Source organism: Dipteris shenzhenensis, chromosome 22, assembly GCF_047967505.1.
Source record: "Dipteris shenzhenensis isolate YYH24624 ecotype China chromosome 22, Dip_SZ_1.0, whole genome shotgun sequence".
Taxonomy (NCBI): Eukaryota; Viridiplantae; Streptophyta; class Polypodiopsida; order Gleicheniales; family Dipteridaceae; genus Dipteris; species Dipteris shenzhenensis.
Window position 1 is genome coordinate 49,939,249 of NC_141617.1, and position 17,769 is coordinate 49,957,017.

The following is a 17,769-nucleotide window of genomic DNA, read 5'->3' on the forward strand; positions in this document are numbered from 1 at the left end:
ATTTAGGTATCCTAAGCCATGATACTTCAGCCCATACCATGGAGAAAGGTTTGTAGGCTATCTCATGGACTATCCATAGATGCCACTTATACCTTGGTATGAGCCTTGTAGGCCTAGTTATAGTCAGTTAGGACTATTGGTACAGTTAGTTTATCTTTTTTTGGTGAGAGAACACACATGCACAGATGCGCGTGCACACACACACAAACACACACACACACATATATATACATGTGTGTGCACGCATGCGTAATTTCACCTTTTGGCGCACGTGCGTAATTTCACCCCAGAGAGAGAGAGAGAGAGAGAGAGAGAGAGAGAGAGAGAGGGAGGGAGGGAGGGTGTGTGTGTGTGTGTTTTTTTTTTCAGAAATTCAGGTTGCCAGCTTATATTAAGAAGAATCACAGGGGGAAAAAACAGCTTTGTTTTATTGACGGTGATGTCACTCCGTTATATCACTTTTTGCAAGTCAGCAATCTGAAACTGGAGGATGTTTTGTTAGATCCTCCTCCAACTGATATGTAGATTTTATCTGAGTCACCTCATGAGTTTTTCTCTATGAGGCTTGCTTGTAAATTTTATCTTTGTAGTTATTGGTGGGTTTTCAACTCGTTTTGAGGTTTCCCACCGAGAAATATAAGATTTCACTATTAAAAAAAAATGTGTGTGTGTGTGTGTGTTTTTTTGGGGGAGGCATTAGATATTCTACTACGGCATATGCATGGCAGGGTCAAGGGTTATACTTTTGTTACTCGTATGCTTTCTTACTAGAAACATATACTTTTCCATTTAAAATGGAAAGGCAGAGATGGTTTACAGGGGAATGTTTTGTGTATGAGTGTTTCCATTGGTCAAAATTGTTTCCGAGTCTTTAGCCATGCAACAGCCCCATCACTCGTATTTTATTTGCTCTAAAGGATTATCCTTTGTGGGTGATGTGTTAGATGATGCAAGTATGATGTTATCTTTTCCTGAGGCAGTCCGAAGATTTGGCTTGGGACAACATAATAGCTCTCTCTAGTACTTACTGTCATAGATGATGAATGAGTGCCTCGCCTTGAGATCATAGATCACCTTAGAGATGGGACGCTTAGCTCAGATGATTCTCCCTGTCGCTCAATGTCACTGGTTGATGTTACGATTGCAAGCTTGTGTAAAGTTTTGCTCCCTCCTCCTTGGTTTCGGCTCACTTAAATTGTACTAAAAGATGGTGAAGGACAAGGTTGAATTACATTTGGGCTTGCAAACTTCCTCTTCGGCAACGGGTTTTCCTATGGTGAGTTTTGCTTGGGATTCTCCCCTTTGGACAGACCTTGGCACGTCGTCATGTTGTGCATGCTCTTTGTCGATGATGTCTATCCCCGCGGGAGACTATGCCTGGTCTCTTTTGCCATTCACCAGAATGTCGTGATTTTTTTATGCTTCTATAGCAACGTCTACATGCATGCTTTTCTACTGCTTGCTTTGGCAAGCGCTTTTGGTTGGTTTATCCTATAAGGCAAGGATATGATCTCTTCTTCTCTTGGGTTCCTTATTGGGCACTATGGACTCTATGGAAGGAAAACATCTCTTGCCAAGTACTCCTTTTTTCGGGCTTCCTTACGGCAATTGGTCTTTGATTGTTTGCAGGACCAGGATACTATTATCCTACTTGTCTTATATTGAGATGTTATGATATATTCTAGCTCAAAGTCTGGTTTCTTGGGACTGACTTTTGTAATATATGGCAACATTGTTTTCACCCAAAAAACAAAGTTGAGTGTTTTGGGGGAAGGGGGGGGGGGAAGGGGGATGCGGAGAGCAATTGCATAGTACTTCTGTAAGCATCACATGTACAAGCTACCACGAGTATAAGAATCAACTCAATTCTTATTATAAGATAATGCCATGTATCTCTACATCTTTGTCACAAACGATTGGTCTCTTGCTAGAATTATCAATACGTACTATAAAACGTCGAGAGAAGGTTGGGAAGAGGCCTGATGAACAAGATACTCCTTGCAAAATATATTTGGATGAAGATATACAAAGTTTTGTAGAGCTCAATAAACCCATCTACATCGCAGCATGACACAATATTAACAAATGCAACAGAATGTCCATCTACTAGTGAGCACATTATCTGCACTTGTTTGGTGTTATTTGAAGTGCTTCACGCCTTCTACCGCTTGATCTCTGCAGCCACCCTTTCTCTTAGCCAAACAGCACCCGATTTTAAAAAAATTACAGCTTGATTGCATGCAAACATCGTGTAATGACATAGAAAAACGGAAATTGAGCATGTAATCTAAAGGTACATGCATGGCAAACACATTGTGGGCAAAGAGACAGCGTGTATCTTCCTGTAAGTTTTAACTTTGCTAGAGGAATCTAATAGTACGCATCAGCACAGGGCTTACATGCATAATTGTTTACAGTAATGCAGAACAGTGTATTGTAGGAAACATGCATTTCACCTCATAGCAGCAAGGAAGAGGAATCGTCATAACTTCATCCACTTGGGTTTTACACCACTTTTCCTTGGCTTTGGATCCACAGAATGCATTGTTCTCTCCCGAGAGCCTTCCTCGCTTACAGCTGTAAGCTCCACTGGTTTTCCAACATCAGAAGCAGTTGCTGATAATAAATGCAAATCTCGCAAGGCCATCACATCACGTCTCAGGTATGGTCCATCCATTATATCTTTCAGTTCTTCTGCAGATACACCTGAAAGTCAACAATGAGAGTTGGTAATGGTTGAAAAAGTACCCATAGTGGGCCAAACACTTTGGTAAAGCCCCACCCCTATCTATAAAATATATCCCTTCACCCCCCAACAACAAAAGAAAACGATATAATATTAAAGAACACTTGACTTCATTTTCTACAGAATTGAAAATTTGTTTTCCTGTTTTGATCCCTGACTTATTTGCTCAATGCTTTTCCATGTATATTTGGGATGCAGCAAAATACTCAGTTTTGAACCATCCAAACAAGGTGAAAAATCACAAAATACTCCCGTAGAGTGAAAAGAGACATGGTAAATATCATGCTGCTATCGCATACTGGGTACAAAAACTTAAACTATGAATGTAACTCAATTAACCTGATTGATATCAAATCATGATACCTTATCAACAAACTAGAATATTCTAAAAAAACAATCAGTGAAATGTTCACCGAGTTCAGGTCAACACACTTGCTTTGTGCTCAATACTCCAGCTAATCTTTCTGATTGCTGCATAGTTTTTGGCTTGCTTATTGCTAGACCACGTGATACACAATGAGAGTTTAGCATAAACATGTATCCTAAAATAGAGCTTCAATTGGGGCTACCTTTCCAAATTGTATCACAGAAGCTAACCAGCTGTAGTTTAACATGCAGCTCTGATTTGCTATTTGAAAATGTTTCACCCAATTCCAAATGATGCACACACCACTTTGCCTTAAACTAGCTCACAAGACCAACTGCAAAGCATAGGTTTGACCATGATATCATTATGTATATCAACTGACCAAATGCTTGTCGGTACTTATGAGATCTAAAAATGGAGCACTCTCCGTTTTTTACATATTATGTCTAGTCTCAGCTGGTGTACTCACTGGTATGGTATCCAGCATCCCCAACAAAATGGAGGCTCTGTGCTTTGTGTGACTCAAGAAAATGCCATCCTTGGTCTACTCTATCTCAACACCCTGAGATGTAATGCAAGAATCGAAGATCATGCATCTCAAACTGCCTACAAAGATTGACCTTGGGGTCATCCCTGTAGATAGCAACCATGATCCTGTCTCCTTGAGTGAGGGCCTTGGTTGTGGGTCTGCCCGCCCATGTGAGGGAGTGTCAGGGCCATTGTTGTGGGTTTGAGGCAGAGGGGGTTCACCATGGAGGTCTCCGTGTTCATGGCCCTAAACAAGGCTGTCTGCCCCTGTTTCGAGGTCACGGAGGGGCCGCCATCTGTCCGGAGCATTGCGGGGGTCTGCAGGTCTATCCTGGGCCTGCTAGAGGCACGTATGGGGGCGCATACAGCCCACCTTGGGGGCTGCCACCAGGCCGCACATGTGCGCCTGGTTGGTGCCCTGTTTTCCGGGCCATTTGGCCGCCCAATAGCCGACCCCACAGCCGACCTTCTGGTCGGTCTGCTCAGGCAGGGGTTGGCCCATACAGTTGGCCACCTACACCCCCCCTCAGTCGGTTTTTTGGGGCAGGGGGTGACCCTATAAATAAGGCCCCCTCCCTCCCCCGTTTCTTATCTCAGCTCACACTTGGGCAGTCACCAGTGGAGGGTTTTTTTCCAACAGTAGAGAGGTTTTTTCCTGAGATCCTGTGCAAGTCTCTCTCATTTTCCTGTTTCTCTTGTGAGTGTTTGCTGTTTTCTCTCTGTTGTTGCTCCGCACCGCTGCACTTCTCACATGGTATCAGAGCCTAAGGCTGGCTAGAAAGACCTGAGCTGTGGAGAGGAGATTCAGCAAGCTATATCAACACCTTGGGAAGCTGTTCGTAGTGGAAATTGAGAAGGTACGGGCTGCTGTTGAAGTACATAGAAGGATAGTTACTTTGAAGGGTCTTTTCAGATCGAAGGGGCAGTTTGTGTGAAGACCAGTCACTCAGAGGTTGAAGGAAGCATCCTCTTCAAACCTCTTCAGCCTTCTCTCCTTTCTCCCTTCTTTCTTCCTTCATTGCTCTTCCTCTATTCCCCTTCCCGATCTTCCCTGTCTCTCTCACTTCTATCCCATGGCTTCTCTACAAGAATTGGCAGAAAACAAGGTGAAATTCCTGTTTTACCCACGTTCCCTGTCGACTGACAATTGGACGGGAACAATTATGGCGTGTGGCGTGTTATGATGGAGTCAGTATTGCAGTCTTACGACCTGACAAACTTCATCCTGGTAGGTGTCACAAGGCTATCTGGCCCGGATTTGGGACCGTGTCAATGGAAGGGTCCGCTCGTTCATTTTCTTGAACTGTACTCCTCATATCATTAACCATGTAAAGCACATGTCAGCAGCAAAGAGTATCTGGGAGCATTTGGCTTCCCTCTATAACCGGACTACTCCGATGAAGAGGGTCTCTCTTGAGGTTCAGATGTGGATATTAGATCCTGCTAATTCATCTTCCATGAGGGAACATATCAATAAGCTTCAGGAATTCCAACAGGAGATACTTCACGCAGGAAAGGAGATCTCATCTGAAGATATGGCCATTACTTTGTTGTCTCATTGCTCTGGCAGCCCCATAGTCGGGCAAGTTTCAAGGACGTCGTACCCCTGATACGAGGACTGAAGCTGAGAAGGAGGCATTGAAGGTGGAAAGGTCGTGGAAGAAGTGGCAAGAAAGGTCATTACTGGCGGAAGTGCCTATATCAGGCTAACAACAAAGGCTCCGGTTCTTCCAAAGGGCCAGGATCTTCCTTTGTTACTATCACTCCCGCTTTTGTGCATATTGACATGATTGATTCTCTTGCATCCTCTATTGGAGAGGGGGTTCTGTCTCTCCAAGCTCCAAGCCAAAGACGTCCGGACCTGGATCAATGATAGCAAGGCATCTCGGAATATGAGTCCTTCAGCTAGGTTGAAGGATTTTGTGATCTCCGGTGGTGATGTATGTATTGGTGATAGCTCAACCATCAAGGTTCGTGGTGAAGGCAACTTCGATATCATTCCCAATGGACAAGTTATGTTTATTCCCTCTCAGATTCAATCTGTTGTCTGTTTATGAGACTTGCCAACTTGGAACCACAATATTGTTTGATGAAAACTATGTGTAAGTTCAAGATAAGGCTACCCGTCAAGTGGTACAAACTGGTACAACTAGTCATGGCATTTACAGATTGTCAGCACTTTGCACGATCACGGAGATCTTGATGAAACTAGATAGGAGGCATGCTAGGATAGGCTAGATAGCAAACATAATGAAATGGAAATGGAAAGAAAATGAAATGCTTAGAAAGAAATGAACAACAAAAGGAAACTACTTACATAACCAAAGAGGGTTGAGGCTTGATTGATTTGACAAGTGAAAGTACAATGCCTTTATAGGATAGGCACACACACTCTCTAAGTACCAAATGTATATGGGATAACTCCCAATATGACACATGGCACTCCTAGATATAAAATAGTCTAGAACTCACTCTAGGACTCAATAAGACACACTATAGAAGTCACTCGAATTGATTCCATTTCCTAACACCCCCCATAGAGGAAATGTGAGGGACTACTGGAATTGAACCAAGAACAGAACATGACAATGACATGACTACTAATCTGTGTACCCTATGTAACTCAAAGGCTAAAGTCTGAGTGTGTTCAGAGGTTGATCCAAGCATTCTCATGGCTTGAGACTCAATATGCTCAGAGGCTCATGTCTTAGCATGGCTACATGACCAGCTCATAGGTCTAGGGAATATACCAACGTCCTAGAGACCCTATCAGAGCCAACACATAGCTCCCACAGTACATCCCCCTCCTGGCTCCAAGGACTAATTAGGGATATGGAGCCACACCCCATGGATATGAAAAGCAATACATCATTTTAGGAGGACTATCCAAGGCAGAGGACCTCTATTGACCCAACATACATCATTATTTCATTCATTTTTTGGAAACAACCCAGGGCAGAGTACCCAAATACATCATCCTCGTCTACCTCTAGAGGGAGAGATAGATTGCGGATTTCAGCGGTAAGTGCTTGTTCCGGAGTGTCGTCCTCATTGGTGTCATCCTACACCAAGTGGGCATGCTCCTTTGATTGTTGCTTTGCCAGCTTTTGAAAGCAACGAGCTGCCAAATATATTCATCATCCTCGTCTACCTCTAGAGGGAGAGATAAATTGCGGATTTCAGCGGTACGTGCTTGTTCCAGAGTGTCATCCTCATTGGTGGCATACTGCACCAAGTGGGCATGCTCCTTTGATTGTTGCTTTGCCAGCTTTTGAAAGCAACGAACTTCCAAATGGCCTTATTGCAGTAATTACATTTGAAGGTTTTGAACTTGCTTTTGCCTTTCGAAAAAAGTGCCTGGTCTTCGTTGAGTCTTTTTATTGCAGTTGTGTCCTTGTTAACGGCAATCCTTCTCAAGGAGAAGAACCACCGTGTCATCAAAGGTAGTCGTTGCAAGGCGAAGAACTTCAAGGGTGTTCTCAAAACGAGAGACCCCTTCATACTTTTCATGAGAACCGCCATTTTGTCCTCATCATTTGGTGGACATTTTAAACTGGATACACAAGCGACGTGTGGTGATCCTGAGAAGCCCTTGCTATAAGAGGAGCTTTCGAGGCTTTGCACTTGGGGTGAGGCCGCGAACAACCAACTTGCTCTTCTCTGCATCTCCGGATCAATGATACCCAAGCCTCCCAATGCCTGCGGCGTCTGCCAAGCGACCCGAGCTCTAGTATTCCTCGTGCCGTCCGATCCTGCCCAAAGGAAGTTCCGAACCAACCATCGGAGCTGCCCAATGCACCCTCTATGAAAACACCAGCAAGAGGTGATATACCAGGCCGTGGCAAGAAGAACCTTGTTTGTCACTAAGGCACGGCCTGCTACGGAAAGTTTGGTCGAGCTTCAATAGTGAAGCTTGCGCCAAACACTCTCAAGGACCGGGGAGAGATCTGCTGCTCTAATGTAATATCAATACTCACCTAGCATCCGAGGTATCTCGCTGTCTAGTCCTGCAGTATCCATCGGAAGCCAAAGTCGCTCCCCCACTCTCGAATCTCTTGTGTCTCCTCACAGCCTGTGAAGAAACCTATGGATTTTGTCCAGTTGAACCGTGCAGGGCCCCCCTGACTCTCTCCAAACTCACGAGGCCTCACAGTATATGGCAGGGCCCCCCTGACTCTCTCCAAACTCACTGTGGTGCTTTCTACGTACAAGGCCATGTCATCTACGAACTCAGAGTCTAGCAATTCCTCCTCCTATCTCATAGGGAGCCTCAATCCTATGAGGCCCGCCACTTGTGATCTCAAGTAGTAGCCCAAAGCTTTCGCCACAAACAAGAAGAGCAAGGGAGTGAGGGGGCAGCCCTCGCGGACTGAGCGTGAGAGAGGAAAGGCCTCGCCCATGTGTCCACCGATAAGCATCTGACTAGAGCTCCCCGCATAAAGCAAAGAAACTCCTCTGATCCATCTGTCTAAGAAACCCAATCTCTGCATAATACCCTCCAGGAAAGACCACTTCACCCTATCATAAGCCTTCTCAAAATCCAAGAGGACGGCCAACGACTGTGACTCCTCCCTGGACCAATCCACTGCCTCTAAGAATGTGAAGATGTTGTCCAAGATGCTGCGCTCCTAAACGAACCCGGTCTGTGTGTCGTGGATGATGGCAGTAAGATGGGGTCGTAACCGCAAACTCAAGACCTTGCCGAGGATCTTGTATGCAGTAACACGCAAAGTGATCGGTCTCCACTGTCAGATGTTTGACATATCCCCCCCTTTCGGGATCAAACGAATCCACCCCCTCATCAGGGACTGAGGAAGGGAGCTCGTGTCGAAGATCTCCTGGCAACCTAGGCGGAAAGGGGTGGAGATGATCTCCCAGAAGTTCCGGAAGAAGGCCGGAGTCAAGCCATCCTCGCTAGGACACTTCTGGGTCGGGAGAGCCTTGAGGGCTTCCCAAAGCACCTCATCCGTGAAAGGCTCCTCCAGACTACTGCACAAATCCTGCGAGACTACCCTCGGAACGTGATCCCAGGACCCAAACTACCTCGCGGGCCACAAGACAAGTTGGAGTCATCACCTTCGTCTAAAAGAGCTAGCTATAAAAACCTGTGGTCAAGTCTAAACAAGTCTAAAATCTCATGCATATCAATGTGCATGATGCCCTGCGGATCCCGTAGACGCTGCAACTATGTGCCTGCCGATCGGGGCCTAATGGTCTGAAAGAACTGCTTCGTCATCTTGTCTCCTTGCTGAACCCACCGGGCCCAGGAAGAGTGATAGGAGAACTCAGCTCGTCGAATCTTCGTGTCCTGAAGCTCAAGGCGCGCACTCTCAAACCTACCACTAAGCCACTGTGGGTCCTGCTCCCTGAGCCTCTCTATGGAGATGAGGTCTCTCCGTAGTGCCCATGGTTGCTCTTGTTCAATGTACGGAACGTTTTGTGCGTTCCGTACTGATCCGTACGGTACCGTGCGACCCGTACATTGTTTTTTTTTTTTTTTGGGGGGGGGGGGGGGGGGCGGGGGGGTTTTGTGGGTGCATTCGTTTGTTTTGGATGACTGATTTTGTTATTGGTGGTGGTTCTGCCAAACTGATTTGGGCCTCCCAAATGGCAAGGTTCCATATAAACCCCCTCTCTCCTCACTATGATCTCACACTAAGCATCTACCTCCGACTCTGAGTCTCGACTCTCCCTTCTCCATCTCCAACAAGTGACGAGGCTCAAGCTGCATCAAGCATCTTGATTCTTCATCTCTCTCCCTCTTTATCTCCATCAAGCACCTATATCACATGTTTGTACAAGTTTTAAAGCTTGTACAAGTACCTACTCCAAAACTCTAAAATCTGTCTTTTTTTTCTTAGGTATCAAACGTACCATGGAACGTACGTCTAAGATTTTTTAGTTCGTTTAGTACCGCACTAATATCGAAGAATACGCATCAAACGTGATCGTACGTGTCAACCATGGTAGTGCCTGCTCGCGCTTCTGAAGAGCCCTCTTCCACCTAAGGACATGAGCTTGCAACTCCTCACTGCTCCTTTGGATCGCGTCGGCGACCCACGAAGCCCAGCCCTCACAAGGTGCCGTCTCTGACTACTGCCATGACCTACTGAATCTCCTCGTCCTGCAGGAGGTCCTCTGGAATGCGAACCCCCTTTTGGGAAAGACCTTAGCAGGGCTGCTCTAAGTGGAGTACTTTGCTGGAGAGTGATTTCACAGCGCAGTGCCTGCCAGAATCTCGGTAGAACTGCCTATGTTCAGTGCCCAATCCCCAACGTAGAAGCGGTCTAGCCTCTCAAGCAGTCCATCATGTCTCCTCTGCCAGGTATCTTGCTGAAATCTGGCTCTCGCCACGGGTCTCTACCACTGATCGCGAAGATAAACTGCTCCTAGGTGCTCCGCTCTGTTGCTGGCATCTCAGAGAAGGAGGCACCGCCCTGCTTTTCCTCCCCAAACTCCAGGTTGTTGAAGTCCCCTCCAACGATCCAGGAGTCTACATCCGGAAGACACTCTGTCAGCCTCCTCTAAAAGGGTGGACGGTGTTGTCTGCACGCTGGGGTATACACATTCAAGATCCCAATCTTGGACTCTCCCATCCAAACTGCTCGTCCTAGGATAAGCTCGCCCTGACAATAAACCTCTGAAGCCACTGTCTGTGAGATTGAGATGCAAACCACTCCGCTCCGTCCTACTGCAAGGGACCACACCTCCGGGCCTCTCCGCGGGAGAAGGTGGTGTCGCCGCCTAATGTCGAATGCTGAGAACATATGCTCTTGAATCAAAAGGACGTCCACTACCCGCCCTACCACTACCCTCTGCAGCTCCTGCCGAAGGATCAGGTACTGTAGTTGACCACGAGCACGTTCATGGAGCCTATGCACGTTCCAACTCACTAAGGTCCAGCTCATGAGGACGCGGATGCAGAGAACAAGGCTCCCCTGTGAGTGGGTGCTTGTTCCAAAAAGACTGTCTTATGTGACTTTGTCGGTGGTTTGGAGGGCGAGTAGTCCATGTCTGTATGTCGGCGTACTAGGATGGACACCGGCTCAATGCCAATTTTCCATGCCCACTTCATCATGAAGGAGGCTTCCACCCCGAATAACTCCACACACTTTTGAAGAGGCCAATAGTATGCATGATCAACCTTTGCCTCAAGCGGCAATCTCATAACTCCTACCGCCAAACCATACATCGACTTCTCTCGCGTAAAGCACAGCTGAAAGTTCACCTTAGCACCATGGGCATGCCAGAGGTCTAGTCCCTGTGGCCCCATCCACTCGACCATCATGTGTGAAATCTAATCTCCCAGCAAGGCATCAAACACCACGAGGAACCACTTCTCCAACCCTGTGGAGGCGAACTGGAATCTCCAAGCTGGGTGTGTCTGGGAGCCCAATACACTGATCGAACCCCCTTTCTGGGGTTGCAAGATCACAAGCGTTACCTCCAAGAGTAAAGGATAAGAGTCCAGAATCTCAAGATAATTCCAGGGTCCCAATCTCCAGAAGTCCTGCGGTAAGGGACACCCAGGCTGGAAATTGAGAGCTGCTGACCTGGAGGACGAACCCCTTCCCTTTGGCACCCCCTCCGAATGGAGAGAGCAGACGGGATGTTGCGATAAGGAAGCAGAAGGGGCCGTTGTCTTACCCTTGCCCGTTGGCAGAGGGGGTTGAGGCAGGGGAGGGGGGGGGAGGCTGAAGAACTTGCTAAGGAGGTGGAGAGGGGGCGAGGGGGCGAGGGGGGGTGGTGAGGATTACCATAGCAAAAGGGGCGAGGGGGGGGAGGAAGCAAGGGGAAACCAGGAGGGAGAGGAAGGAGTCGAGAGGGAGAGGGATCTTGGGGGGGGAGGGGGGCAGGGAAGTAGGGGCGACCACAGGCCCCCCTGCTGATCAAGCTTGCCGGGGCTCTGAATCTGCTCCTCCTCAATCGCTATCGGGCTAACGTCCGCAGCTTTTGCCATCGCAGCATTAGGAGCTCTTGGGGCTCGCTGCTGATACAAGGGAGGCTGAAGAACTTGCTAAGGAGGTGGAGAGGGACGCGAAGGGGGAGGGGGAGGAAGGTGGATAGAGGGACTCTCTCTCTCTCTCTCTCTCTGCATCTAGCCCTCTGCTTGTGACGCTTTCGAGCTTGTTTGCTTGGTTTCTTTTTCTTTTTAACCTAGGTCCAGTCCCCTTCTGAAGGGGTCACCCAAGGGGTCTGAGACTCCTGCTGGTCCTATCTAGGGGGGGCTGGGCTCTGGCCTGCTGACTCTGCCTGCTCTGCACGAGTGGGGGGGGAGGAGCTCGGCCTTGGCCGCAGAGGCTGGCTAGGTGACCCATCTGTCTGCAACAAAGACACTGGCCTGGTAACCCAGAAATCTCCACTCGTTGGCAAGTATACCCCCTTCAAGGGTCTCTGGGAGAATCAACTCTGGGAGGGACTCTAGGCTCTCAACCACTACTCTGATCCTGGGGACCCCGTCATCTGCTACCATTGATGCGGCCATATCTAGTGCCAAGCTCGCCGGGATCCACTCTCGCACTGTCGCCTTGTGGGTGTGAGGCCCACAATTCTGCACACAATCGCCTTGTCCCGAAGGGACTGAACTGCTTGTTGTACCTGTTGCTTGTCGGTTGGAAAAAGGAGGACCTTAACGGCTGTGGGATTTGAGTTTTGCCATAGAGCGCCTCTGGCTAGACCAAAGGTCACCACCAAGATCTTTCTCCTCCTAACAAACACAAATGCTCATGCTGCAAAGAAAGAAGAGGGAGAACCGGAAGGAAGGAGGCGAAGAGAGGGGGGGGATGAGGCGGGAGGAGGAGATGGGGGGTGAAGGAGGCGGGGAAGGGAGGCAGGAGAGAAGCGGGAAGAGGCGGGGGGCAGCAGGGGGAGGCGGGGCAGAGATAGCAATAGGGGGGGCAGAAAGGGCAACGGGGGAGGCGACGCGGAGATAGCATTTAGGAGGTCACCATCTATGGAAGAGGCATCTTCCTCATCCAGTTGAGCTCCCCCGATACTGCCTCGACACTTGTGGAGCAGAGTCCCATCCTCCTTGGCTCGCATTTGGTGTACCTTCCCTTGGTACCATGGCTTTACAATGGAGGACAATGTTTCCTGCTTTTCAGTTACGCTCCGCTTCCTAGGGCTCCCAAAAGAATATAGAGCCATCCTCCCCTCCATTGGTCGAGCATTTGGAACTGTGCTAGAGTCTTCGCCAGTGGGAGACGGAAAGGGAAACTGGGGGGGCGGGAGGAGCAGCGAAGGTAGAGGAGGTAGCAGAGATGGAGACGGAGGCAATGGAGGCGGCAGAGGAGGCGAGAGGAGGCGTGGGCGGCAAAGGGAGGCAGCAGAGGCGGAGGCGAGGGCAACAAGGGTGGCGGAGGAGGCGGGGTAGGAGGCGCGGGCAGAGGGAAGCAAAGGCGGGGAAGAAGTGGGGGAGAAGGGGCAGCGAAGGCAGGAGAGGAGTCGGGGAGGAAAGGGCAGAAGGGAAGTGGGGGGAGCTCCAAGGAGGAGAGAAGGTGAGGGTAGCGGGAGGGTAGAGGGAGCGACCAAGCGGGGAGCAGCATCTCCTCGACACAGTATCAGAGCAGTAACAAACCCACATGAGGGTAACTCTTGAGTTGAGGATGATGAAGTAATTTGGGACACTTAATATGTCTTGTACAGCATCTCTCTAGAGGCTATAGTGGGCTCTAGAGGTGCCCAAACTCTTAGATTGAAGGGGATGATTAATGGCAGACCTATCCACATTTTGGTTGATAGTGGAAGCACCCATAACTTTACCAGCTCCAAATCTGTCCAAGCAGTGAGATTGAACCCATCTACATTGGTCATGGGCTGAAGGTTGAGTGGCTAATGGGGGAGCACGCCATCAACAAAAAATTGTAGGCCATTCTATGGGCTATCCATAGGTGCCACTTATTCCTTGGTATGTGCCTTGTAGGCCTAGTTATAGTCAGTGAGGACTATTGGTACAATTAGTACATGTACCACCTAGGTCAGTTAGGACACTTAGTCCAGTTAGGGGGCATTTAGCCCTAGGGTTTTGTCATATTAGCTCCCTCTTGAGCCTCCACTTGTTGCAGCATTTTATTTTTTTTCAAAAAGATCACTTCATTAAGTATGATTGAAAACCCCAAGAGCAAGCTCTAATGGAGGAGTACAACATGCCATGCATGAGAAGAAAATAAACAGCTCAAAAAGAGCTAACAAAAATCAAAGGTGGAGGCTGAAAATGCCACCTCAACCCTGAAGAAAAATGCCACCTCAACCTTGAAGAAGACTCAGAGAAGAAGGCAGATCCTCTCCAAACTTTGAAGAAGTTAGCCCTCCTGGCAATAGCTGCTCTGGAGGATCCATGCATGCTCGACAGATGGCCATGAGAGTATGTATAGTATCAGTCCATATACTGGCCATAGACTGGAAGGGATGAACCTGTGAACCCTCTATCACCTCCGTACATCTGGCCCTCTATATATGCCATGCTGTAATGCTAGCCAGAATTTCCCATGATAGTGTCTACCGAGGCATAAGCAGCTCTGAAAGGAGTGAAAGAAACATCCTGAAGGGAACAAGAGTCCACAGAGTGTCGTCATATAATGAAGGCTGAATCTGAGTCGTGTCCCTCGAAAAACACCTAAGGTGAGAGATATGTTGGAATATGAAGCCAAAGTAAGTCAAAAATGTATGTTCTACCTGGTCTAGGTGGTGTTTTATAGTCTAGTGAGTCCTAGACGTGCCACGTGTCATATTGGGAGATATCCCATAGACATTGTGACTTTCTAGAGTCTAGTGTCACACTATATAGTGTTGTACTTGTCTATTGTCTATTACAACAGTCAACATCAAGCTATCAATACATTGTGAGTATTTTGGTTATTGCCTTGCACTTATACTTTCTTTCCTTTCCATTCTTCCTTTCATTATGCTTTCCATATTTCCATTCCGTTCCTAGCTAAATTCCATGTCTCTTCATATGGTATCAGAGCCTTCCTTCCTAGCCCTTCCCTTCCTCCTTGCTTCTCCATGAGGTAGAGGGTGGCCGGAAAGAGAAGCTGCCCTCTCTTCTCTTGGAGGAGCTCCCCTTCCCTACTCCTCTCCATTGAAGGCTTCATCAACATTGGGATTCTCCTCCAACATTGTCTTCTCCAACTTGAGCTTCTGCCACCTCTCTTCCCTTTCCTTGGTGAGCTCTTCTCCTTCCTTCAACTACAAAGACATCCTGGAGTGGTGCTGTTTCTGTTGCTCTCTCTGTGACCTGCGGACGATGTGACGCTTCTATCTGGATCTGGAAGCAGAATCACGACTATGTGTCTTCAGGAAAGTTGTAGAGGACCTTGAGTACTAAAATTTTCGTTTTTACATCATTGCAATCCGAGTTTTCTATGAAAAGATATAGCTCCTGCAAAAAGTGACGAAAATTATTCCTCCGCGCGGATTTTGTTCTTGAGTTCACAGGATGATAATTTCCAGCCTACTGTCACTATCTTCATCTCCACCTCCATCTTTTGCTGCTCCAATTGGTGCCCACAAAGCTAAGCTATAGCTGCCCACGCAGCTTCTCTTGCTGCCCACGTAGCTGTCCTCTCTGCCCGTCATCTAGCTGCGCACGCTGATTCTAGCTACCCACATTGCTACTCCTGCCGCTCACACTTCTCCTGTTGCCCACGAAGCTCTATCTTCTCGCCATTCGAGCTGCCACATTGCACACCTCATCCGCCTTCTATAACGGTGTGTAGACTCCACACTAATTTGCAGCAAGAAGATAAAGAAAAATGATCTTGATGTGAGGTACGGTTACTTCCCGGCTTCTCCGATTACTTCTCTGATTGCCCGTGGTGCTAGGCTTGCATATTGAGTGACTCTACTAGTCCTTGTGGCACCTCCAACATCTACATCAACTTTTTGGTGACTCTCCATCTTCTATTTTGAGAGTCATGCCATGACCGCTTCATGTAGCTACCCCATGGACTTCACCGACATATATTTTGGGACATCCATGCCTAGTGCTTCATCAACTCGCAGGGATGTGCACACATGTGCAGTGGCTACTTGGAGGACACCTCTTACTCCTAAGAGATCTATTTTTATTATTCCTACAGCTTGCTGTATTTTGGGGTCCTCTACCCTGGGTAGTCCCCCTAAAATGATATGTAACTGAGTGTTTGGTTGTCATTGAGTCTAAAGGTCCTCTGCCTTAGATAGTCCTCCTAAAAAGATGTATTGGTTTTCCTATTTTGGTGTGTGGCTTCCTAACATGTCCTGTTATGAAGCCAAGGAAGGATGTATTGTGGGAGCCATGTATTGGCATTGATAGGTCTATTTGTTTATCAGGCCTGGCTTGAGAGTTCCAGGATGTTGATGCATTGGTCTCCTAGACCTCTAAGTTGATCATGCATCCATGCATGATGAGCCTCTGAGCCATGCTAGATGAGCTTTCTATGTTATGCTCACTAGCCTCTGAGCCATGCTCACTTGCATCTGAGATTGTGTGGGAGCCATGTCTAGTTCTAGATCGGCATGCACAGTTTTGATGACCGTCATTATCATGTTCTGTCATTGGTTCCATTCCAGTAGTCTCTCACTTTGCCTTCATGGGGGGGTGTTGGAATATGAAGCCAAAGTGAGTCCTATACGTGCCACGTGTCCTATTTGGAGATAACCCATAGACATTGTGACTTTCTAAAGTCTAGTGTCACACTATATAGTGTTGTACTTGTCTACGGTCTTTTACAACAATCAACATCAAGCTATCAATACATTGTGAGTATTTTGGTTATTGCCTTGCACTTGTACTTTCTTTCCTTTCCATTCTGCCTTTCATTATGCTTTCCATATTTCCATTCCATTCCTAGCTAGATTCCATGTCTCTTCAAGATAACCATGCCACTGTTGCAGCATTTTCAATACAGCATCTCGTTTTTCTCCTTCTCACCTCCATTTTTTAGCTTCCATTACTTGCCATAGCCAACAGTGGTATCAGAGCAGGTCGGGAATCCATTCCCTCAGCCATTGACAACTTTCCCAAGCTGTTTGGCAGCCTCTTGAGCCCTCATTCCTGCTGGTTTTGTTGGTTTCTACACACCCGTGAGTGTTTGAAGCCTCACCAAGCACTTCTGTCGCAAAAACGCTGATCTTGAGGCGAGAAGACCACATTTTGGAGCATCCACCACGAAGGAAGCTGCATTTTGAGGCGAAGGGAGCTGTTTTTTCTCAGATTACACATGTGGCGGCTACCTGCTGTACAGAATTCATATAGTTGTACGGCTCATTCAATTTGCACGTGTGACTGCAGCTTGCTGTATGGCCATCCGTACAGGCTATATGGACCTGTTGCGCCTGCTTTTACTGCATCGAAAGGTAGCTTGGACCTGCCTCGATGTTCATGCCTACATTTTGGAGGTGTTTATTGCTGCCTCGTGCTGTGTGCCGGCTGTTGAAGCTCCTTGGAGATTGCTAAAGTGATTTGGAGATCTCTCCTTGAGCCCTTTTTTTATTCCATTGGCTATCCTTTGGCTCGGGCTGCAAGTTTCCCTCCATTGGATCACCCTTCTCTCATTTCGAAGTGTTCTCCTTCTCATGGGAGCACTTTCTCTTGGTGTAATTTTCATTTCCAGCCCTCTATTGGCATTTCACATTGCCATTTGCTCTCATTTTCCCCTCTCCTTCAAGGGTGAAACTCTTTGCTCGCATTCAGAGCTTTTTCACTGCTGTCCTTTCGGGCTACATCATTGGGTAAGCCGTTGTTGCATTGATTCTTTCCAATTTCTGCTTCATTGGCATTTTGGAAAGGCCTCGTGTTGCCTTTTGGGGATTTTTCTTGCAACAGGTACACGTTGGGACAGCAGAGTCTTTTGCAGGGATAAGCTTTGAAGGTTGAGTAAAATTTTGTCCCTTGATTTTGAGAGGTTGCGTTCCTCTCATTTGCTTTGCCAGTTGGTGCATTTGTCTTGAATTTCAGCACCATGACTAACATCAAGGATGATTTGTTTGGGATGCTTGGGGTTAATGACAAGCTTGATGGCACCAATTATCCCATGTGGTCATACATGATGGGACATGTTTTGGTTGCCAAGAATTTATGGCATATTGTTTCAGGTTCTGAGGCCAAGCCTATACATACTGCAGACTCTGGTGCTACACCTACCGC

The 17,769-nt window shown here is 47.5% G+C and overlaps 1 protein-coding gene across 7 annotated transcripts in view; it reads right to left on the minus strand.

The window, feature by feature from the left end:
- Positions 1 to 1,889: 1,889 nt before the first annotated feature.
- The window catches only part of PUX1 (plant UBX domain-containing protein 1), a 104,279-nt gene continuing 88,399 nt past the window's right edge, over positions 1,890 to 17,769 (minus strand). For all 7 annotated transcript variants that reach the window (XM_087393649.1, XM_087393648.1, XM_087393653.1 and 4 more), the window contains 2 exons: positions 2,457 to 2,706; positions 1,890 to 2,175 (listed from right to left, as the gene is read on the minus strand). In XM_087393649.1, the coding sequence (XP_087249775.1) occupies positions 2,483 to 2,706 (224 nt within the window). In that variant the 3' untranslated portion in view covers positions 1,890 to 2,175; positions 2,457 to 2,482. The remainder of the gene's footprint in view (positions 2,176 to 2,456; positions 2,707 to 17,769) is intronic.